The 24,088-nt window shown below is 35.3% G+C and overlaps 1 protein-coding gene and 1 pseudogene across 1 annotated transcript; one reads left to right on the top strand and one right to left on the bottom strand.

Annotated features, from left to right (window-relative positions):
- Positions 1–13,145: 13,145 nt before the first annotated feature.
- LOC120142768 lies at positions 13,146–13,770 on the bottom strand (annotated as a pseudogene).
- A 4,122-nt stretch (positions 13,771–17,892) lies between these two features.
- On the top strand, positions 17,893–20,530 carry LOC120142678 (protein SCO1 homolog 1, mitochondrial-like). Its single transcript, XM_039157202.1, has 7 exons — positions 17,893–18,093; positions 18,170–18,361; positions 18,438–18,528; positions 18,938–19,150; positions 19,344–19,433; positions 19,544–19,676; positions 20,315–20,530. The coding sequence occupies exons 1-7, from the start codon at positions 17,941–17,943 to the stop codon at positions 20,421–20,423; spliced, it is 981 nt and encodes a 326-aa protein (XP_039013133.1). The 5' UTR covers positions 17,893–17,940; the 3' UTR covers positions 20,424–20,530.
- Positions 20,531–24,088: the final 3,558 nt, after the last annotated feature.

The raw sequence follows: 24,088 nt of genomic DNA, 5'->3' as shown, positions 1-24,088 counted from the left end.
TTCATAGAGGCAAGCAAGAAAAACCTGTTATGCAGGTTGAAGAAGAGCTTGTATGGTTTAAAACAAGCTCCTAGACAGTGGTACAAGGAGTTCGATAGCTTCATGGGTAGCATTGGTTTTACCAGATGTCAAGCATATCATTGTTGCTACATCAAGAGGTTCGACAACAGCTTCATTATTTTATTGTTGTACGTTGATGACATGCTCGTTGCAGGTTCAGACATGCAAGAGATTATAAACTTGAAGCAAAAATTGTCGAAGCAGTTTGCTATGAAGGATCTGGGTGCTGCAAAGCAGATTCTTGGGATGAGGATCAAGAGAGACACAAAGTCGGGGACTTTGATGTTATCACAGGCTGAGAACATCAACAAAGTACTCTCCAGGTTCAACATGCAAGATGCTAAACCAGTAAGTACACCTTTAGGTGTTCATTTCAGACTCTCCAAAGACCAATCACCAAAGACGGAGGAAGAACGTGCACACATGAAGTCTGATGTATGCCATGGTTTGTACCAGACCAGATATTGCTCATGCAGTGGGAGTTGTTAGCAGGTACATGAATAATCCGGGCAAGGTACACTGGGAAGCAGTCAAATGGATCCTCAGATATCTGCGGGGTACCACAGACAAAGCACTTTGTTTCAAAGGTGGAGATATAATACTGACAGGCTATGTAGATGCTGACTTAGCCGGAAATGTTGACATCAGAAGGAGCACTACAGGGTATGTCTATACTCTAGGAGGAACTGCAGTGAGTTGGGTTTCTCAACTACAGAAGATAGTTGCTCTCTCCACAACTGAAGCAGAATATGTCGCTGTTACGGAAGCCAGCAAGGAGATGGTGTGGCTCCAAAGTTTCTTGGAAGAGTTAGGCAAGAAATAAGAAAACAATGTTTTGTACTGCGACAGTCAAAGTGCTATTCATCTAGCAAAGAATCCGTCTTTTCATTCCATGATGAAGCACATACAATTGAGATATCATTTTATCCGGTCCCTTATGGAAGATGGGATTTTGAAACTTGAAAAGATCAGTGGAGCTCAAAATCCGGCAGATATGTTGACAAAGACGGTGACCATGGACAAACTGAAGTTGTGTTCAGCTTCAGTTGGCATGCTAGAATAACAAGACCAGAAATGCTGTTGCATCGATCGAGGTGTGAAGACAGATTAAAATCATTCTTCAAGTGGGAGATTGTTGAAAATTATAAAGGCACATGGGCTGCTAATTCATTAGCAGCCGGCTGCCTTGAAAAAAAATGGGAAAGTGCATTTTTTTAGTCCTTTGCACTTTAGGGTATTTACAAAATTAGTCCCTAAGTTTCAACTATAAATACCCTAGCTCATTTAGCTTCAAAATCATCCCAAAAATCATTTCTTTCTCCCAATACTAGAGAGCTTTCTTGTGAGTAGTGAGTGTTTTGTAAACACCTGTAAAATTTCTCTCTTAGTAAAGGATCTGCAGCAGTCCGGAGACGTAAGCAAAATTGGCTGAACTCCGTTATCAATTTCGGGTATTATTTTTCCGCTTTTATTTCGCATTCTCACTAATCTGGTTATAGAGAAATTACTTGTACTCGGTTTATTTCCTAACACTTAGAGGCATAATCAATGAGCTTCAAGAAGTTAGGCAAGAACGAGTTGCCTTTTGTAGACCAACACTCTTCAATCTCATAACTCACCTCTATATAAATAAGGTTAACTAAAAACCATTTTATTATGTTGTCGAACGGATATGCTTGTTACGTGAAGCCAGCAAATTGCTTGCAGCAAATGAGAAGAGAAAAGTCATGGGATATTGGCAATATTCAAAAATGAAGGTCGCCAACTAATTGTTTTCATTTATCAAATTGTGTATGAAGAAAGATTTTAAAATCTTCACCTCTAAACTCTGTAAAATTTTCAAAGTCATTGCATCTTATCCTTTGTATGCATGGTTTCTTGAATGCATTGTTCTCATTTAATTGATAACTACAATGAAAATGGTAGCCATATATATATATATTATCAACATTAGGTCGGCATGTACCAACAAATAATATTCAATTTGACTTTAGATATGAACAAATTTCGGTCCAATTTCTGCATATTTAGTTTCATATTCAAAGTACGGATAGAAACCACCAACGGTTGGTTCAAGTATTAGGTAGTTTGATATCGTTTAAGCATGTCTCGAGTTCGAGTTCTTATGTGTGCAGAAAATCTCGCTGGGAGACTCATCCACCAAAATTAGGTTTGCGACCCCGGTTGGTTCGGATTAATCAAGGCAAAGCTTTTAGAGTCAGGAGGACAAAAAAAAAGTACGGAACGAACTCTCAATCAATATTTTAATCAATAATTAAAATAAAAATAAAATAGGGCAAAATACACAACTAATCCCGACTATAGGGTACCACTTCAGGTTTTATAATGAACCATTTGTGTGTAATTACTCTATTTTATATTATCATTCAAACGTTTGAATATATTTTAACTAATCTACTTTGGGAGTATTATTATTTAAATGTTTGAGGGTTGAATTGGATGTGTTAGCGGAAAGACTTCGATTCTTTTCTAGTAAAATAACAAACTTGATTGTATGTGTTACCAAAAAGATTTGATTATTTAGAGTATAAATTCGATTTGATCTAAATTAATCTGATATAAAATAAGAATTTAATTAAAATTTATAAAAAGAAAAAGTAGTAGCGAAACATAAGCAGAGCTAGTGGGGTCATGGTTCCCAAAATTTAAAAAATTAATATTTAGACCCTTTAAATTTTCAACAATTTAATTTGGTCCACCAAATTTTTTCAAAAATTCATATTTAACTTTAATTTTTTTAATGTTCTTAATTAAATCCCTTCCCATAATATTAAAAAAATTCTTATTAAGCCTCTCAAAATATCAAAAATTTTAGTTAGACCCTAATATTTTTTGGAAAAAATAAATAAACACTTCAAAATTTTTGAAAATTTTAATTTAAACTTACAAATATTTTAAAGTTTTAAGTTAACCCCCAAACTTTATCATCAAGTTCCGCTACTAAGAAGAAGTATTATAACCTCCATAAATTTATACGAAAAAATACACTATTACTCTAAAATTGGGTAGGAGGTTTTTCACATTTGGTCCAAACTCGATATGAACCCGATCTTACCTTATATAAAATTTGACCCAAACCCAAATAATTAAAAAAAATTGATCCTATAGAATCGAATCAAATTAAAATCCGTCGATTTTGGATTAAATTACCACCCTACCACCATTTCCCTTTTCATTTTCTCCGCCATCGAATTCATGGGGTGAAAGAGCTTTCTTTTGCATACACACTGCTCAACAAAGTTTGAGGAAGAGAATATTTAGATTAATCTTTAGATTAATGGTTAAAATGCAAGATCAGTGAACTCCACAGTAAAGTATCTATTTGCAGCCGCAGATCTAACGTTTTTACTGCCATCCTAGAATTTGTATTTATTCACGTTAGTTTTTCATCTTATTGTTGGTACGGATTTAAATACGGTTACTATCGAAATAGAAGCCGTTATATAGTCAAAAAAATATCGTCTGAAACAATTATTTCACACCTACGATACCCACGTGACCGTAATAATACCCGTCACGGCTGCAATTGCAATAAACGCAATGTAATTAAAAACACGATCGTAATCATAATTTAAAATCTTAACTAATGGTATTTATCCTGAAATTTTATTTATGCTCGTCTACTATAATTTTTTTTGGTTATCAAAATATATATATACACCTTAAAAAGTATTTCTAGATCTGAAATTGGTGTATCCCACGATGAAACGAAACATAAACTAATGAACAAACAAAAACTGACTGCGTCCCTTTTCCATATATGCACAAATAGAATCGTCTATTTATACAAAATGGTAAAGCCCCCTCTATGATAATCGATCATAGAAATAAATAGAAAAAAACAAGAGTAAACTATGCATTTAGTACTTAAATTATCAGTTTTGATTCATTTTAATATCTAAGTTTTCATTTTTTTTTTCAAAATCATACATAATGTTTAGTTTTCGTTTCATTTTATTTCCTGCTGTTAAAAATTTAATGTGTTTAGTACCTAAACTATCAGTTTTGATCCGTTTTAGTACATAAACTTTCAGTTTTTTTTTTCAAAATTTAACAATAAATTTTGAACCAGAGTACTAAAATAAAACAAAAACTAAAGTTTTTAATGACGAGATACTAAAATGAAACAAAAACTAAACTTTAGGTATGATTTTGAAAAAATTGAAAGTTTCGGTATCAAAACGGACCTAAATTAATAGTTTAGATACTAAACACGTAATTTACCCAAAACTAAATAAGTAGAAAATTGAAGGATATTTTAATCCTTACCAACTTTGTATATTTGACATTAGCCTTACCCAGAAAAGCATCAACAATAATCTTGTCGAGGCTGAAGTATCGGATTGAATGGACAAATGGGGCTGAAGTATTACTCTTTCTGTGAACAACAGGCAGAGCTTTCAATCGGGGATAGATAGAAGGGTGCTGGGTGCGGTTGCACCCGTAAAATTTTCAAGTTCTCTTATATTTTATTTTTTTATTTGTATTTTATATTGATTATCTAACTTGGTACCCCAAAATTTTATAACTTTAAACCTCTTAAAATTTTTAATATAACTTTTTAAGTTCATACTCCTTACATAAATTTTTACATCCATCTCTATTTTCGACTACGACATGAACCACCACAGGGGCTCATTAAGCTACAAATTAGACAAGGATATTGCTCATTGTGTACCGTAAAGCTACCTCTCATGTTTTTCTCAGCCTTTCTCTTTGAACATGAGCTTTGTAGCATCATCATCTCCTCCAGCAGTCATGATGAAATCAGACAGAGGAAAGCTACATCTTTCTATTTGTCACGGTTACACTCTGCAGCTTTGCATTCCTTGCTCTCTTATATACGGAAAGGCTAAGCTTCATCTCTTCGAATTCTCTTCTCAAGGCTCGATCCTGTGCTAGAAAAAGTGCTGCTGTAAAATCTAGGAAGTGATCCAACAGTTTTATAACACACCAGAGATACAGTTATTCGAACCCGAGAACAATACTCCGTTTCATATAACTTCCCGATTAATTTGCAGAGAAAATGGTGGAAAACGCTGAACTCGACGACAGGTTCGAGTTCGACCCGGAAGAATATGATATTACTAGGGGGAAATGGGTGTTCAACCCTTCTATCAAGCCTTTGTACACCGATAGGAGTTGCCCGTACGTGGAGAGGCAATTTTCTTGTGAGAAAAATGGCCAGCTTGAGTTTGATTAGGGTCATTGGGAGTAGCAGCCGGACGACTGTTACTTGCCTAAGTAAGCAACTGTTAGGAAATAAACCGAGTACGAGTAATTTCCCTATAACCAGATTAGTGAGAATGCGAAATAAAAGCGGAAAAATAATACCCGAAATTGATAACGGAGTTCAGCCAATTGTGCTTACGTCTCCGGGCTGCTGCAGATCTTTTACTAAGAGAAAATTTACAGGTGTTTACACAATACACTTGAGAGAGAACTAGAATATTTTGGGATGATTTTGAAGCTAAATGAGCTAGGGTATTTATAGTTGAAACTTAGGGACTAATCTTTGTAAATACCCTAAAGTTTAATGATTCAATTTTGTAATTAACCCTATTACAAAATATTAAAAAAATAAGCAACCCCCCACTTGATTTTAGAAGCAGTCGTCGGCTGCTTTTGGCCTTCTTTGACCAATAATCTCCCACTTGAAGATTGATTTCAATCTGTCTTCACACCTCGATCGATGCAGCAGCATTTCTAGTCTTGTTATTCTAGCATGCCAACTGAAGTTGAACACAACTTCAGTTTGTCCGTGGTCACCGTCTTTGTCAATATATCTGCCGGATTTTGAGCTCCACTGATCTTTTCAAGTTTTAAAATCCCATCTTCCAGAAGAGACCGGATAAAATGATATCTCAATTGTATGTGCTTCGTCCTGGAATGAAAAGACGGATTCTTTGCTAGATGGATAGCACTTTGACTGTCGCAATACAAGACATTGTTTTCTTGTTTCTTGCCTAACTCTTCCAAGAAACTTTGGAGCCAAACCATTTCCTTGCTGGCTTCCGTAACAGCGACATATTCTGCTTCAGTTATGGAGAGAGCAACTATCTTCTGTAGTTGAGAAACCCAACTCACTGCGGTTCCTCCTAGAGTATAGACATACCCTGTAATACTTCTTCTAATGTCGACATTTCCAGCTAAGTCAGCATCTACATAGCCTGTCAATATCGTATATCCACCTTTAAAACAAAGTGCTTTGTTTGTGGTACCCCGCATATATCTGAGGATCCATTTGACTGCTTCCCAGTGTATCTTGCCCATATTATTCATGTACCTGCTAACAACTCCCACTGCATGAGCAATATCTGGTCTGGTACAAACCATGGCATACATCAGACTTCCAATTGCTGAGGCATACGGCACCTTCACCATGTGTGCACGTTCTTCCTTCGTCTTTGGTGATTGGTCTTTGGAGAGTCTGAAATGAACACCTAACGGTGTACTTACTGGTTTAGCATCTTGCATGTTGAACCTGGAGAGTACTTTGTTGATGTACTCAGCCTGTGATAACATCAAAGTCCCCGACTTTGTGTCTCTTTTGATCCTCATCCCAAGAATCTGCTTTGCAGCGCCCAGATCCTTCATAGCAAACCGCTTCGACAATTTTTGCTTCAAGTTTATAATCTCTTGCATATCTGAGCCTGCAACGAGCATGTCATCAACGTACAATAATAAAATAATGAAGCTGTTGTCGAACCTCTTGATGTAGCAACAATGATCTGTTTGGCATCTGGTAAAACCACTACTACTCATGAAACTATCAAACTTCTTGTACCACTGTCTAGGAGCTTATTTTAAACAATACAAGCTCTTCTTTAACCTGCATACCAGGTTTTTCTTGTCTGCCTCTATGAAACCTTCTGGTTTCCTCATATAGATTTCTTCCTCCAAATCACCATGAAGGAAAGTTGTCTTTACATCTAACTGCTCAAGATGTAAATTCTCTGCAGCTACAATTTTCAACACCAGTCTGATTGTAGACAGTTTTACGAATGGAGAGAAAATTTCATTGTAGTCAATACCTTCTTTTTGCTGAAAACCTTTGACTACCAATCTTGCTTTGTAGCGTTTGCTCCCATCGTACACTTCTTTGATCCTGTAAATCCACTTGTTATGGAGCTCTCTCTTGCCTGGTGGTAATTCAGCTACTTCCCACGTCTGATTTGACATAAGCGAGTCCATCTCATCTTTCATTGAAGACTCCCACTTGACTGAATCCTCCACCTGCATTGCTTCATCATATCACTCTGGTTCACCATTGTCAGTCAGCAACAAGTAGTGTAAAGAAGGCGAATACCGTTGGGTTGGTTTAGGAATTCTGGAGGAGCATCTCAGTTCTGGTGTGCCTGGTTCTTCCTCTTGAACTGCTTCAGGACAAATTTGAACATCATTTCCAGAAATCTCCTCGAACTCATCAAATTCCTTTGTTTCAGCTTCGGTATTACTTGATTCTGCGGTTGACCTGTCTTTGTACATCACATTTTCATTGAAAATGACATCTCTGCTTCTGATGATCTTTCGATTTTCGTAGTCCCAAAACCGGTAACCGAACTCATCACCACTGTAACCAACAAAGACGCATTTGTTGGACTTGGGATCAAGTTTACTTCTTTCAGCAGAGTTTATGTGTACATAAGAAATACAACCAAACACTCTTAAGTGTGAAAGGTTTATTTCTTTCTTGCTCCAAGCCTCCTCTGGTATTCCGCCATCCAAAGGAACTGAGGGTCCACGGTTGATCAGGTAAGCTGCAGTGTTGATAGCTTCAGCCCATAGAAATTTGGGCAATACGGCATGTATCCTCATGCTTCTGGCACGTTCATTCAGAGTTATGTTCATGCGCTCTGCTACGTCATTCTGCTGCGGTGTTATGGGAACTGTTGTCTCCATCTTGATCCCATTGTTTGCGCAGAAATCTCTGAATCTACTGTCTCTGTACTCTCCTCCATTGTCAGACCTCAACCGCTTGACTTTCAAACCAGTCTCATTTTCCACCACGGCCTTCCATTTTCTGAAGGTATCAAAGACTTCTGATTTCTTCTTCAGAAAATAAACCCACACCTTCCTTGTTGAATCATCGATGAAGGTGACATAATATAGTGAGCCTGCAAGAGATGGAATTGGGGATGGTCCCCATACATCAGTATGAACCAACTCTAACCTTTCTTCCTTGGGTGTCTTGCCAATCTTTGCAAAACTGACTTTCTTTTGTTTGCCAAAGATGCAATCCTCGCATAGTCCGACATCTACATTCTTTAGATCCGACAGCTTCCCTTTTGACAAAAGTATCTTCATTCCTTTCTCGCTCATATGGCCAAGCCTTTGGTGCCATAGGTTTGATTTTCCATCAGCATCTGCTACTGCAATGATATTCTCTAAATTTGAGGTTACATAGAGAGTACCAGTCTTCTTACCACGAGCAATGACGAGTGCTCCTTTGGTAATCTTCCATTCACAGCCTGAAAATGTTGTGCTATATCCTTCTCCATCAAGCTGTCCAACAGAAATCAGATTTCTTTTGAGGCCAGGAATATGTCTCACTCCTGTCAGCTTCCAGGTGGTCTGGTTTGGCAGCTTTAGTCGGATGTCTCCTTTTCCGACGATCTTTAAGGTTTCATCATCAGCAAGATGAACCTTCCCAAAATCACCACTGACATAGTTCTCCATGATTTCTTTGCATGGGGTAGAGTGGAAAGATGTCCCTGAATCCAAGATCCATGATTCAATCGGACTGTTGACGCTTAGAATCATGGCATCACTTGTCTCATCTGTCACGTTGGTAGATTCCTGTGCGCCAGTATTTTTCTTCGGTGCTCGGCAATCTCTTTTGAAGTGACCCTTCTTGCCGCAATTATAACAGGTAAAATCTTTATTTACTGTTCTTGATTTTCCCCGTCTGGATTTAGATCTGCCATAATTTGAATTTCTTTCTGAAGTTCTCCCTCTAGACTCCGTGTGCAAGGCTGAGGAGGTTGATGCTTCACCCGATTCTCTCCGTCGAATTTCTTCGCTCAGTACCAGATCCCGAACATCGTCGAATTTTAATTTGCTGTTTCCTGATGAACTGCTGACTGCTGTAACAGTAGCATTCCAACTGTCTGGTAGAGATGATAAGAGAATTAAAGCTTAAACTTCATCATCGAATTCAATTTCCACTGAACTCAACTGGGTTGTGATTGTGTTGAGTTCATTTAGGTGTTGTGCCACCGATGCCCCTTCCGTCATCCGCAAATTGAATAATCGCCTCATCAAATGAACTTTGTTTGAGGCTGATGGCTTCTCATACATACTGGAGAAAGCCGCCATAAGACCCGCCGTGGTCTTTTCCTTTGCTATGTTGAAAGCAACATTGCGGGATAACGTCAGTCGGATAACTCCGAGGGCTTGTCTGTCGAGAAGAGCTCAGTCTTCATTCTTCATGCCCTCTGGTTGCTTTCCTGAAAGAGGTTGATATAGATTTTTCTGGTACAGAAAATCTTCAATCTGCATCTTCCAAAAGCCAAAGTCCGCACCATCAAACTTTTCAATTTTCACCTTCCCTTCGTCTGCAACCATTGCTCCCACTCGAATCTGGCTTCGTTTGGATCGTTTCTGACAATTTCTGCGAACCGCCGTGTATTAGAACACCTCCATCGACAAACTCGTATCGTCGACCGAATTTCACTATTCACGAAATTCACTATTTATGTGAATAGTAATGAATAGTAACCTCGCAGAAAATTGACAAAATTCACAACCAAAAGCTCTGATTACCAGTTGTTAGGAAATAAACCGAGTACGAGTAATTTCCCTATAACCAGATTAGTGAGAATGCGAAATAAAAGCGGAAAAATAATACCCGAAATTGATAACGGAGTTCAACCAGTTGTGCTTACGTCTCCGGGCTGCTGCAGATCTTTTACTAAGAGAAAATTTACAGGTGTTTACACAACACACTTGAGAGAGAACTAGAAGATTTTGGGATGATTTTGAAGCTAAATGAGCTAGGGTATTTATAGTTGAAACTTAGGGACTAATCTTTGTAAATACCCTAAAGTTCAATGATTCAATTTTGTAATTAACCCTATTACAAAATATTAAAAAAAATAAGCAGCCCCCCACTTGATTTTGGAAGCAGCCGCCGGCTGCTTTTGGCCTTCTTTGACCAACAACAACATTTTGTTCCTTTCATTTGAGTTGATTGCATTCTATATAACATATTCAAATTAGTCCAAAATTTTTAAAAGTTTTAATTGAATTTTTTAAAATAATATTATATTAATAATTTCCTTTGTCAATTCTAAAATTATTAGAATATTAAATATCAGTTCAGGTCTAACATATACAATAGGAATCAAAGTTAACAATTTCTTGTTGCAGGGTTGAGATAAAAAAAATACTCTCGGAAAGAGCAAGCAGTCCAAGAGAAGAAAAAAAGAGTAAATTGAAAGAGTTTTTAAATATGAAGTGTTATTTATGGTAGGGTTGTATTCAGTTCGGTTTTGTTTGATTTTCACTAAAATATGAATCGAATCGCATTTTGTATGTTTTTAAAAATTGAAACCGAAATTGAATGGCATAAAAATTACAATTTTAGGTTATGTTCGATTTTGTGGTTTTTGAATTTTCACTATTTTTCAAACTCAACTTTAAAAAAAGAAAAAAAGTAATTTTAAAGCTTTTATCAAATGCAAATATATTATAAATTCAAAATGAATTTATTTTGGATATTTATTTTTTTATTCTTTAAATCAGTTTGATTCGGTTCATATGATTTTCATATGAAAAAACTGAAATCGAACCGAATTGTATATTTATTTTTCAAACCAAACTGCAAATTAAAAAATCCGAACCGAACTGAACCACATTATTCAGTTCAGATCAATTTTTAAGTTTTCTCGGTTTCGTTGCTCAGTCCTAATTTAGTGGATTGTTTTGAATTATGACTAAATTTATAGAATGTATATGGATTAAAAATGTTATTATACAAAGTAATAACAAGATAACATATGTTCAAAATATTTCTCAGCCTATTGACAACGCGCACATACCTCCTGTAGACGTAAATGCCCAAATAGGAGTCCTCAAAGAATAACGCCATTCTCTTTTAAACTATCTGATCTAATCTTATAAAGTTAATATTTTCTATTTTCTTTAATTTGAATTCAGATTGTATCAGATCAAGTATTACTAACTATATAAGTTTAGAGTGAAAAATAATATATATATATTTATATGACTTAACCGTACCCTGTGAACACCTTTTCTTCTTCAGGAATACAATGCAAAATTGAGTTTGTTAAGATAACAAGTGTCTGTTAGTTTGTTAGGAGTAGTTGATAGGTTGTTAGGAGTTAGTTAGAATTAGTTGGATTTCAATTCTTTGTAAATAGCTGAACAATGTATTATATATTGAAGGCTAGTTGGATAATAAAATATATGAGGCATTATTTTTAACATGGTATCAGTTCCAGGCTTTTCCTTATTGGGTTTCTCTGCTTGGCCCACCTCTAAACCGGATAGTGTGGCTCATTCTCATTCCCGCAGTAGTACTATTCTCCCTCGTTCTTTCCCCAAATCAATTTCTTAGGGTTTTCCTTTGACGTTCTCCACTGCAAATGCCTCCGATGAATGAATCAGCCATGGTTGATTCGAACATACAAATTGATTCGAACTCACAAATAATATCCGATATTTGTTACTTCGTTCGTTAAATTCAAAGAATCTTGTTTCGAATAAAAAAATATGTCTTAAGATTGTTAGACAAAATTATTAATCCGAGACATAAAATAATAATAATAATTAACAAATATTATTATATAATCGAACGAAACAAAATAAATAAAGAATTAAAGTAAAAAAATGGAACTGTTTACTCGTATTTTGACATGAAATCGGATGAGTGGAGTTAGATAAACAGAAGAAGAATTTTGTTGAGGTTTGTATGAATATATTCCTTAAGACAGGTTCGTCCTCTTTTCGGTAGTTTGAGTAATGTTGGACGTCGATCTCCCATGATACAATAAAAAACGATCACAACAGTAAGCACAACCATAGTGATCAGTCGAACACAATCTTAAATTTGAAGCATGCTTATCTAACACATTCAAAGGATTAATATGATTTCTTAATCCTAAAAGGAAGAACAAAAACCAAATTGATAATGTTAAAGCTTGAAACTCACAAAGTCCCAATAGCCAATAGGCGCTGTATAGGATCAAAAGCAAGAACTGATGAAGTAGAAGGGATCCCATAGTAGATAGCACCTCGCAAATCCAAATCTTCTGGTTTCAAATCCCCACGCTGCACATTTTGCTGAAACCAAAGAAACTCCCATAAGATGATTAGTTGATTACTAACAAAAAAATGGGAACTCTAAAACTAAACTAAAAGAAGAAATTTCGTTTCTCTTGGACGTGGGGATGGTGAACCGCTTTCTGAAGCGTGCGTTTAGCGAACGTGGTAATCCGAATAGAGGTGAAGCTTTACCTTTTCTGTTTCAAAGTTCTGGGGATGTTTTGTTTTGGAACAAAGACTAGCTTTTTTCCTTTTGGTTTGCTTAGTTTCAGTGATTAACCCTATGAAAGACGTGATAATGGAGACTTTGTCAAGCTCTAGTCATGAAATAATATAGGAGCTTGTTTTTATCGTAAAAAGCTACTGCTGTTGGTCCGCTTGTCGTGATCTCCTGGGTATTTTTCTTTTGCAGTTCAAACTCGTGAAAAATAATGACTTTGTTAGACAGTTGTCAGGATATGATTTGAACACGTGATCGCAGGCAATTTCAGATAAAACCGATGCATGATATAAGAAACTCTTCTAACAACTTTCGAAGTTGGATTCGTTGGCAGCTTGTCTTATGTTAAATACTTTTAGATTTATGGTTACTTTCAAGATCTATCAGCAGATGTAGATGTAATCAATTATATTTTTTACATATAAGTACTTCCCAAGATTTACATTATTGCGATCTTATTGGCATCATATACATAAATATTACATAAAATTGAAAAGCTAAAAGGTGTGGGGTAGTAAATCCAAGGGAAATAAGGTCTCGATGGTGCACGACTACTTCAAGCCCTCCTAAACATAACCTTCAATGGCTCATCGGCAAGCACCAAGCGCCGAATCCATCATCATCAATAAAAACACCCAAGTCCCCACATACAGGTCTGCAGATATCGCACACCCCGGGGCAGAAAGCAAGCTTATATCATCTTCAAATCTCTCAATCTTAAACCAGTTGTTCAGAGTTTCACGACCCGGGTTACCGGAACACCGCCGGTAGCCACGAACTTCTGTAAAGATTCGTCGAAGGCAAGTTCCCATAGAGTGCTTTGGAAACAAATCGAAGAAGCGTTGAATATGACGTTGAAATCGGTGGATACACGTACAATACCGCCTTGTTGCTCGACGTTCACAGGTGAAAAATATAGTGGGAGACCGCTCACACTTCCCCTGCTCTTGAACGACGACGAGCGGGCAACCGGTGTCGGTGTCAGCGTTGGTGCGCTGTCGAGAGTGAGCCCGCCTCCTCTACCGCGGATGACCGGTAAACGTAGTAATCGGTGCCGGTTCGGAGCTCTTGACCGACACGTCGAGCACTGCATCGGGTTGATCAGCGGCTATTGTTGAGCTGAAGAGAAGGAAAGTAAGTGCCGAAAATAATGCAGCCTTCATTGTGTTTGTTATGCCTTGCTTCTGTTGATTCGTACCTTGATGTTCAATGATGGCTAGGTATTTATAGAGCTAGTGGCATGTGGGTAACTTAGAGGCAATCAATGATCTTCAAGAAGTTAGGCAAGGAGTTGCCTTTTGTAGACCAAAAAAAACTATGATTAAATAATTGAATTAATCTGAGTTGATTTGAATAAAAAATTCTGAGTTAATTAATTTGATTATTCATATTTTATTTGATTTTTTTAATTAAATCGAATGTATGAAATTTCAGTCCGCTAATTAAACTTCCAAATCGAATTAGATTTTACTCACTTCTATATAAATCAGGTTTAACTAAAAACCATTTTATTATGTTCAAACGGATAGCTTGTTACGTGAAGCTAGCAATTGCTTGCAGCAAATGAGAAGAGAAAAGTCATGGGATATTGGCAATATTCAAAAATGAAGGTCGCCAACTAATGTTTTCATTTATCAAATTGTGTATGAAGAAAGGTTTTAAATCTTCACCTAAACTTTGTAAAATTTTCAAAGTCATTGCATCTTATCCTTTGCATGCATGGTTTCTTGAATGCATTGTTCTCGTTTAATTGATAACTACAACGAAATAGCTATATATATATATCCACATTAGGTCGGCATGTACCAACAATATTCAATTTGACTTTAGACAAGAACAAATTTTCGTCCAATTTCGCATATTTAGTTTCATATGCAAAATACGGATAGAAACCATCAACGGTTGGTTAAATAGTAAATAGTTTGATATCGCTTAATCAGATCTCGAGTTCGAGTTCTTATTATGTAGAAAATATTGCTGGGAGACTCACCCACCAAAACTTTGCAACCCGGGTTGGTTCGGATTAGTCAAGGTAAAGCCTTGGGAACGGGAGGGCAACAAAAAAAAGTACAGAACGAACTCTCAATCAATGATTAAAATTTAAAAAAAATTAGAGCAAAGACACAATTAAGTCCCCCAACTATAGGGTACTATTTTATTGAGTCCAACGACTATTAAAGTCGAGGAACTTAACAAAGTTACATTCTATAGTTTAAGAATCATTTTGTAACTTTTAATAGTCGAGAGACTTAATAAAATATCTTATAGTGGGTTACCCTTTGTGTACCTTATCCCAAAGTTATTGTTATCTCATCTTGGTCGTGTTTAAATTCTCATCATTAATCTTCGTATCTTACATGAATTCCCGAATCGAAGGAAAAATGAAAATTAAGGTAACACTTTAGGAGATTAAAAGATTAATTTGCCTTTATAATTGCTTTCTGACGTGCTTTGTATTGATTACTCAAGAGACGAGAAACACTCTATCCATGGAGTTGTATACAAAATTCTACCACTTCAGGTTTTATAATGAACAATTTGTTTGTAATACTCTATTTTATATTATCATTCAAACGTTTGAATATATTTTAACTAATATACTTTGGGAGTTTTATTTAAAGTTTGAGGGTTGAATTGGATGTGTTTGCGGAAAGACTTCGATTCTTTTCTAGTAAAACAACACTTGATTGTATGTGTTACCAGAAAGATTTGATTATATAAATTCGATTTAACCTAAATTGATATGATATAAGATAAGGATTTAATTAAAAAAATTAAAAAAAGAAAAAGCAGAGCTAGTAGGGTTATGGTCCCCCAAAATTTAAAAATTATAATTTAGACCCTTTAAATTTTCAAGAAATTTAATTTGGTAAATTCGTATTTAACTTTAATTTAATGATCTTAATTAAATCCCCTCTCAATTTAAAAAAAAATCTTATTATGCCTCTCAAAATTCCAAAAATTTTAGTTAGACCCTAATATTTTTTGGAAAAATATAAATTAAGCCCTTCAAATTTTGAAAATTTTAATTTAAATTTACAAATATTTTAAAGTTTAGGGTTGACCTTCAACTTATCATCAAGTTCCGCTACTGAAGAGAGTGCAGCTGCAAAGAAGAGGAAGAACTGCTGAACAAATGAAAGAAATCTCGAAGAACATGGAGGTCAGTGCAATCATTTAAGTTGATATTATATGTGGCTACCTTTTGTGGATGTTTTATTGTTTCTAAACAGCATTTTGTTTTCCTTGCAGTCTAAAACTGGTGATGTGATCAACAACCCTCGGATTTTTTACAGAGGTCTCCCTTCTCGCTGTTTGATCATCACTGCGTATGGTTCTGCTGCAGGTAGGTGCTTTTTTTTTCCCCTTTCAATCGGATTACGTAGGAAATATGTCCTTACATGCAACTATGCATGTCATCATCTATATTTAGTGATATGACAAGCTGGTTGTAGTGTTGCCATATCGACTCGTTGAGACTTTGATCGTGGCATTTGTAGTTTTGCTTGTGCGTTTGGCGTCGATTTCGGAGATGTTTATTCATCATTTTGCCCTTCATGATACCAGTTTGTGATTTTATCTCATAGTAATTCATAATGGCAGAAACCTTTTCGAGGTCAATTCATTATCAAAGAAACAGGCAGAGAGGAGGAAGCAGTGATCATCTTGCCCTTTGGAGGCATCTGATGAATGATATTCCATGCAAAATATGGAAAAGAACAGAGTTTGATTCCCACAACTAAGATACGAAATAACTCAAATTTATCCCAATAACTGAAATTGCTGTATAATTATAAAATCTATAACATGAAAGTTAATAATATAAGATTTTATAGTATTTTAATCAAAATTTTCTCTTTGAGATTGATCGATACTGTCACTATTTCAATTAGGGATGAGAACGGGTTAGATTGGTTTTTTGGTTAAAATATGACATGATACAAGAAACATATCAATTACATTCGAATTAGATTGTAGCATTATATTCGACTTGATTCAACTTGATATAAATATAAAAAAATATTTTTATTTAATAAAATAGAGATCTAATTGAAAATATATAAAAATAGTTATTATAATTACTTTTAATGAAAAAATTATATTATTATTCCGGGTTGAGTCATAAATATTCACTCTAAATTCAGATCTAATCTATTTAGTTCTTTGAAAAAAATGATTCGCCCTAAATTTAATTTGTAAATAAAAATTTGATTATATAAATTAAATTATAATCAATCAAATTTGGATTAAATTATCATTCTAAATATGTTCGACTTGCATTTTAGTTTTAGATTGTACAACGTTCTAATAGAGCCCATTTTTCTCAATTTAGCCCAAAAAATAATAACCAAATTTTTTTTAAGTTATTCGAGTTGACGAGTCTTATTTACAATTTGATTTGACTTTAATTTTTCGAGTTTAGTTTATAAAACTCGAGTCAAGTTTATAAAATTCGAGCAAAGTCAAGTTGAATTTTTGAATTTATGTTTAAATTTAATTATAAATATTATATATTATGATATTTTTATTCAAATTTAAATATTTTTATAACCATATATAATACATAGATATTTCTTTCATATGTTTATGTGATATATATATATATATATATATATATATATATATATATTATACAAGTTGAGGGACTCGACTCAAATTTTAAAATTAATTTATTAATTATTAAAAAAATCAATTTACTGTTCGAGTTGTATTTTATAAATACAATTCAAAACTAATTTGAAATTTTTTCGAGTCAACTTTATGAAATTACATTTCGAAGTTAATTCGAATATTTTTTTTCTCAAATCGAACTAAACCAAAAAATCATTTTTTTTAAGTTGAGCTTTGCTCACACCGATACCAGGTCGAATCTCAACCATCGAATTTGCAAAGGGATTAATATTCTATTCATAGATGAATTATACCAAATTCTCAGTTTCATACATATTGTTGAAAAATTCTCGATTTCATACATGATATTTTCTGTTGTTAACAGATTCATCTACTTCTGTCACGGAAGATGACGTAGAACCCTACGATCACGATATCTGCCATTTTAGTGACTAATTCTTTTTTTAAAGTGCTAAATGTAAGTTATAGGGTTCACGTCACCTTCCTGATGGATGTAGGTGAATCCGTTAACAGTAAAAATTATCATGTATGAAATCAAAAATTTTAAACAGTACGTATAAAACTGAGAATTTGATATGGTTTATGAATGGAAGATGTATTTAACCCATTTGCAAAACCCTTCTCGATTCAACAGTAGGGTTTATCAAAAAGCAATAAGCCAAAAAAAAAAAGTTTGAAGAGTGAAAAAACAAAGGAAATAGAATCCATTCCATTCAGCCATGGCTACCGCGATTTGGAGAAACGCAAGTCGTTTACGGAACCTTCATCGGTGTGTTTATGCCCGCAATCTGAGCCAATTCAGATCCCCTATTCCATCGTCAACAACAATCGCCGATTCTCTCCACGGCCCATCTATCCCTTCCTTGCGACCAGTTCGTTTTCCTCCTCATTTTTCGCTTGTTAAAATTCTTTCAATGTATGATGAGTTTTCTTTTTGGTGGTTCACAGGCTACTCCTGTTGGAGCTGAATTCAAATCCTTGGGAAATTATCAAAGATATTTATCTAATACCACCACAACTCCTAATGAAAATCAAGAGAAATCATCTTCATCGTCGAAAACCGATTCTGAAGGGACGCAAAACACTGGAGGTTCGCAACAGAGCAATGGCGGTAGTGCTGGCAAACCTGTTCGCGGCGCGGTACTTCATTTTTTTCATTTTCCTTTTTGGCTTGGAATTAGAATTCGGATCTATTTGATTGAATTGGAATTTGCAGCCTGTTTCATGGTTGAGTTTTCTGTTGCTGCTTGCCACTGGAATTGGTATTATCCTTTACTACGACAATCTAAAGAAACGACATATTGAAGGTACACTTCTATGGTGAGTTGGATTTTTGTAACTTGCAATTTTAGGAATAGTAATGTGTTTTCAAGGCTTTATATATTAGAGTAGTAGAAAACTGTAGCCAGAAAGAGTTGTTCTGATTCAGCTTGATGATGAATGAAATGCCTCTGATTTTGAATTAGTCATCACTAGCAAGGATTTAAACAGCGGCCCGCTGTCAGAACAGCGGCCATTATATAGCAGTAAAGGTGCCATCCAAAACCGTTATTGCACAACCGCGATGCCCGCAATGTCACCCGCTATTGCTGCAATCGCTATAAATGCAACCAAAAAGGCGACCGCAACCGCAATTTAAATCCATGATCTCTAGTATCATATTGCCTTTTCTTTCCTGCATATTTTGGTTGAAGACTCGAGGCTTTGCTGCTGCAGAAATAAGTAATGCTTCAAAGGCTGTTAAAGAAGGGCCAGCTGCTGGAAAAGCAGCCATCGGGGGGCCATTCAGTCTTATAAATGATGAAGGCAAACGTGTTACTGAAAAGGACTTTATGGGGAAGTGGAGTTTGGTATATTTTGGCTTCACTCACTGCCCAGATATCTGTCCAGATGAACTGCAAAAGCTGGCTGCTGCTATCGACAAAATAAGTATGTTGCTCGTAGTTTCATTTGGCCGGAAAATAAAATTATGAATTGTAATTTCGTTTAGTTAAAAATTTGCTTATAACCATAGAGATTAAAGCAATTATGAAATTATCAGACTAGAAACAACTCTTCTGATCGGTGACATTATAATAACGTTAATTTCTATTTGGTTTCTTCTTTTGATTTCACTTCTCAGAGGAAAAGGCGGGAATAGAAATTGAGCCTGTATTTATCTCTGTTGATCCTGAAAGAGATACCGTTGAGCAAGTACGTGAATACGTGAAAGGTACTTATAGTAATATTAGAAAGTATGATATTTTGGACCTGATACATATGCAAATTATATAATTTGGTTCATCGGAAATTTTATCTCTAATTATTTCTCCACTGTTGCAGAGTTTCATCCAAAATTAGTAGGGTTAACTGGTAGCACTGACGAGATAAAAAAAGTTGCTCGTGCATATCGAGTTTATTATATGAAGACAGCTGAGGAAGATTCAGACTACCTTGTTGATCATTCCATAGTCATGTAAGTATTAGCTTTGTTTTATTTGACTTGCATTTTTTGTTCGTATCGGCATGATGTTGACTGGCACAGTCCTGCGACCTGTAGAATGATAGGACATCGGTGTATGTAGACATTGATGTAGATAAAATAGCAAATCTCTAAACGGAAAAATATTACATTTTACAGGGTAGAGTTGTTTGATTAGGTAATGAGATGAGAGAAGGTTATCAGTTTTTCCTACCGAAGACTTAATTGTCTTGGCAAGGGAAAATTACTAAATATTGAACCATTTTATCACCATCGAACCGAGATGCTCTAGCACTGCTTCGTAAGATCAGTGTGTCTACCGATTTCACCATAGCAGTGACTCTCGAAGGGAGCAATGCCGGTAATGTGAACTCGTGTGATACTGCTGTAAAGTTCCTAAACCTATCAACTTGCAACGTTAGTTTATTGGTGAAATTACTAATGAACATTGAACCATTTTGTTGCCTACCGTTGGCATCTCATTCATGCACTGCTTGTAGGAAGGCTATGTGAGCTTGTTTCTTGTTCTCACATGAATACTCGTAATATAATTTGAATTTCAGTCTTAATGCTGAGCTCCATGTAAAGTTCAAACTCCTATTGACATCGGTCTTTTGTTCTTTCTTATGCAGGTACTTGATGGATCCTAATATGGAATTCGTAAAGTTTTTCGGGAAGAATAATGATGTTGATTCACTGACAGACGGTGTGATCAAAGAGATAAAACAGCACAAAAAATAGAGGTACCTTTCGAGCCAAAGTTGTTTACTGGGTTCGGAATTCGGATTATCCGCTGGCACGGAGAGTAACAATTTTTTCTTACTTTCTCACGAGATGAATACATGATTAATGTTTATGCTAAAAGAATTGTGTTAAAAAGTCTAAATTAGTCCCAGCGCTGGGAAGCTATTGTGTTGCAATTGTACTTGAAAATAAGTGCTTATATGCATGAATGGAATTGATTTTGATAGGAAATGATATTATCTTGCGTCACTTATTGATTGAATGCATGAACTAAAACATATGCTTGTTAATTTTGTACGTAATAGTTTTCTTGTTTTCCCATTCTTTCTTAATTTAAAGGTTAAATTACACCAATAGTCACTGTTGTTTTGTGTCATTTCCTGGATAACACACGTCTGATGTGGCTGGATCCCATTTTAACAAAGGTTCATACGAGAATTTAGTGAAAACCGACTGGTTTCTTATGTTGCAAACCCTATTCCTTTTTTCCTAAACAATTTCTTATCTCACACAAAAAGTTATTCGTTTATTCTCTTTTAATTTATGGATTTTTTTTCAAGTTTATGTCAGCAATCTCAAGCTCTGGGTGTTCTCTACAATGATGAAATTTAAGTGAAAAAAATATACATCCCAGAAAACTATTCCACATACTGTCATTGAAATACATCACAAACAGTGTTTGTGAGTGACGTATATCAAATAGAAGGCTTAATATAAAAAATAAGGGATCAAACATATCGTTTTTTTCAAATATATACTTAAATTATTTTTGACTTATCTATATGTCTAACGTTACAAATATTACCCATTTAGTGTCCGGGTCGTAAATGGTGTTAATTTCTCTGTTAAGTGATAGGAGTCACAACCCGGTAAATTTAAAAAAAATTAAAAATTATATATATATATTTAAAAAGAGCACAAATTTTGAAATAAACTTAAAACTTTGAAAACATTCATTTCAACCCTTAAACCCACACCGGTTGCCGCCTTTTGCCGTAAACAAAGCTCCACCTGACCTCCCCTACCCTCGGCGACCAAAATCCCCATGAAATCGTGATCAATCAACGGTCGATCGACAACGAATCAATGTTTTATACCCGAGAACCCTGGGATGAAAATCGCAATCTCACGCGATTTCGATGGTCAATCGACGGAAACTACAATGACATATGAGTACGAGGATAGTAGAGACTATGTAGGTGGCGGTGGTCATGGTCAAAAAGGCGGCAACAGTGGATTAAGGTTAGGATTTAGGATTTTGGAGTTGTTTTATAATATAAGAAAAGTTAGTATTTTTTATAAATATCATAATATTTTTTAATATTTTAAAAAAATAAATGTCAAAATCACCAGATTGTGACACGTGTCACTTAATGGGAGAAATTAACGTCGTTGACTGCTCCGGCACCTAAATGGGTAACGTTTGAAATATTAGGCACCGAGATAAGTCAAAAAATAGTTTAGGCACCTATTTGGGAAAACTGATATAGTTTGAGCACTTATTTTGGTATTAAGCGTAAATAGAAAAATAGATATCCATAAAAGCTGGGTTTTTAAAAGCGCACCTTAGGCGCAAACGCAAAGAGACAATGAAGAGAACGTCCACCTTGGTCAGAACTAGTCTTTTTACAGGAAGCATTGTGAGGCGCACGCCTATGGGCTTTAGGCGTCGGGCGAGGGGCTCAGCGCCTTGGCTCTTCTACGATTAAAACAAGTATTTCCCAATTTGTTGGAGAAGGGGTGGTGATTAGTGTTTATTTTGTGTTACTTTTCGTGTTTCAATGTTATTTGTTTGTCCATGTTTACTACTGAATTGGATATTTTTACATGCTTTTTGTGCACGACGATCATTGCTGGAAAATGTACTACAAAGGCATGAAAACTGCACTTTTTATTCTGGAACCAAGTCTGGAATAGTGGGCATGAAACACTGACTCACTGCCACGTCAGCAGCTTCCAGAAGTGCTTAGTCAGCAGGCTTATAGAAGATGAGCCAGACGACTAGCATTTCAAGCACATTCAAATTCAAGATTTAGGTTTTATCTTTTAGAATTAAATTCAAATTATTTTTCAGAATTATCTTTTGTAATTTAATTTGGATTATCTTTAGTATTTCTATGGTTTTAGAAGGCTATAAATACCCAACTCGGGTAAGCCTTTTTCATCATTCATTCAATCTTTGTTATTTTCTTTTAAGCTTTGTTTTTAAAAAGCTAAGTATGACTTTGGTCATGCTTAGCTAATTTTCTTCTAAGCCGAGGGCTAAGCGATGACTCAATTTTAACGTGAGAATTGAAAAGCACCTAAGTAACTTCGAATACATTTCTCAATTTCTTTTACACTTATTTCAAATCCAACCAATTTTTCAAAATCAAATATAGTCGATGGTTGGAATGTTGTTGCAATTAAACATATGGGAGGAAGGATTGGCTAACTGATAGCAAATGAACTTCCTGGGAACACAACTAGCAGACTGTTGCTAAGTGGGAATTGAGATCGGAAACGATTTGTATGGAAACAACTATCCGAGTCAGTTTTTATACGTTTAAACGGTTCTTGATCTACAACAATTAATGTTGATTAGATCAATTTCTAAATCTCAGATCTAAGAGTGGCAATTGGGTATTCTCTATAAAAGTTACTCGCAAGGATTTGTCCTTGTAGACAAAGTAACCACGTGAATCCCGAAGGGTAAATCTATTTCGATGATCCGAAGAATTTGAGTCAGAGCAAAAATCTAAGGTTGATTTAATCAATTGATTTTTGAACTTCCTTTATCTACCTTTCTTTTATTTCCTTTAAATCTTCTTTTATTTCCTTGTTTTTATTCTTTAACTACAAAACCCCCCAATTTATTTTTTTCTAAATTCATGCCAAGGTCAGAATCAAAAGCCAAGAATTTCATCGGCTTCTTTAGTCTCTGTGGGATCGATCATTACTTCTCATATACTATATTTAATTTCCTTTATTTTTTTCGAGAAGAAAGAATTTATTTTAACATGCAAAATGACACATGTCAAATTGATGTCGTTACTGGGGACTAACGACAATTACTGATTATTTTTCTTTAGTTTTTTATTTATTACCAGAAATAACCCAGAAGAATTACTATATTTTGACCCAAAGATCGAATCAAGAGCACGAAGACTCCACGCACAAGCGCTTCGAGAAAAAGAAAAATACAAGAAGAACAAGGGTATAGTTAAAAAACGATCCAGATTTATAAACAGAGTCCAAAATTGACTCCTACACCAAATCAAACAACGAAGACCAGATCCTGATTGCAAAAGAACAAACGATCCGGGAGATTCCACTTTGTATAGCCTTTCCACAAGGAGAAGTTCCATTTCAATTGAAGAGCAACCTTATTCATCTCCTACATACTTTCTACTATCTTCCTAATGAAAATCTGCACAAGAACTTGACAAAATTCCAAATGGTTTGCTCTAGCATGAAATCACAGGGAGTTTCCAAAGATCAAATAAAATTGAGAGCATTTCCTTTTTTCCTTAGTCGATTCGGCTAAGGAGTGGATATTTTATTTACCTCCAAACTCAATTAATTATCGGGCTGACATGTGTTGAATTTTTGTTGATAGGTACTTTCCGGTGGCCAAAAGAAGCAAGTTACGAAGGAGCATTCTTTTAATCTGACAGAAGCCA

This window comes from Hibiscus syriacus, unplaced genomic scaffold (genome assembly GCF_006381635.1).
Source record: "Hibiscus syriacus cultivar Baekdansim isolate YM2019G1 unplaced genomic scaffold, ASM638163v2 tig00110831_pilon, whole genome shotgun sequence".
Lineage (NCBI taxonomy): Eukaryota > Viridiplantae > Streptophyta > Magnoliopsida > Malvales > Malvaceae > Hibiscus > Hibiscus syriacus.
This window is presented reverse-complemented; position numbering and strand designations above follow the sequence as displayed.

What these genes read in the sequence shown, in the direction of transcription:
- LOC120142678 (XM_039157202.1), top strand. Translation starts at nt 17,941, where the DNA reads ATGGCTACCGCGATTTGGAGAAACGCAAGTCGTTTACGGAACCTTCAT. An exon ending in GCAAACCTGTTCGCGGCGCG is followed by an intron (nt 18,362 to 18,437) that starts GTACTTCATTTT and finishes TGGAATTTGCAG; the next exon opens with CCTGTTTCATGGTTGAGTTT. An exon ending in GTTGATCATTCCATAGTCAT is followed by an intron (nt 19,677 to 20,314) that starts GTAAGTATTAGC and finishes TTTCTTATGCAG; the next exon opens with GTACTTGATGGATCCTAATA.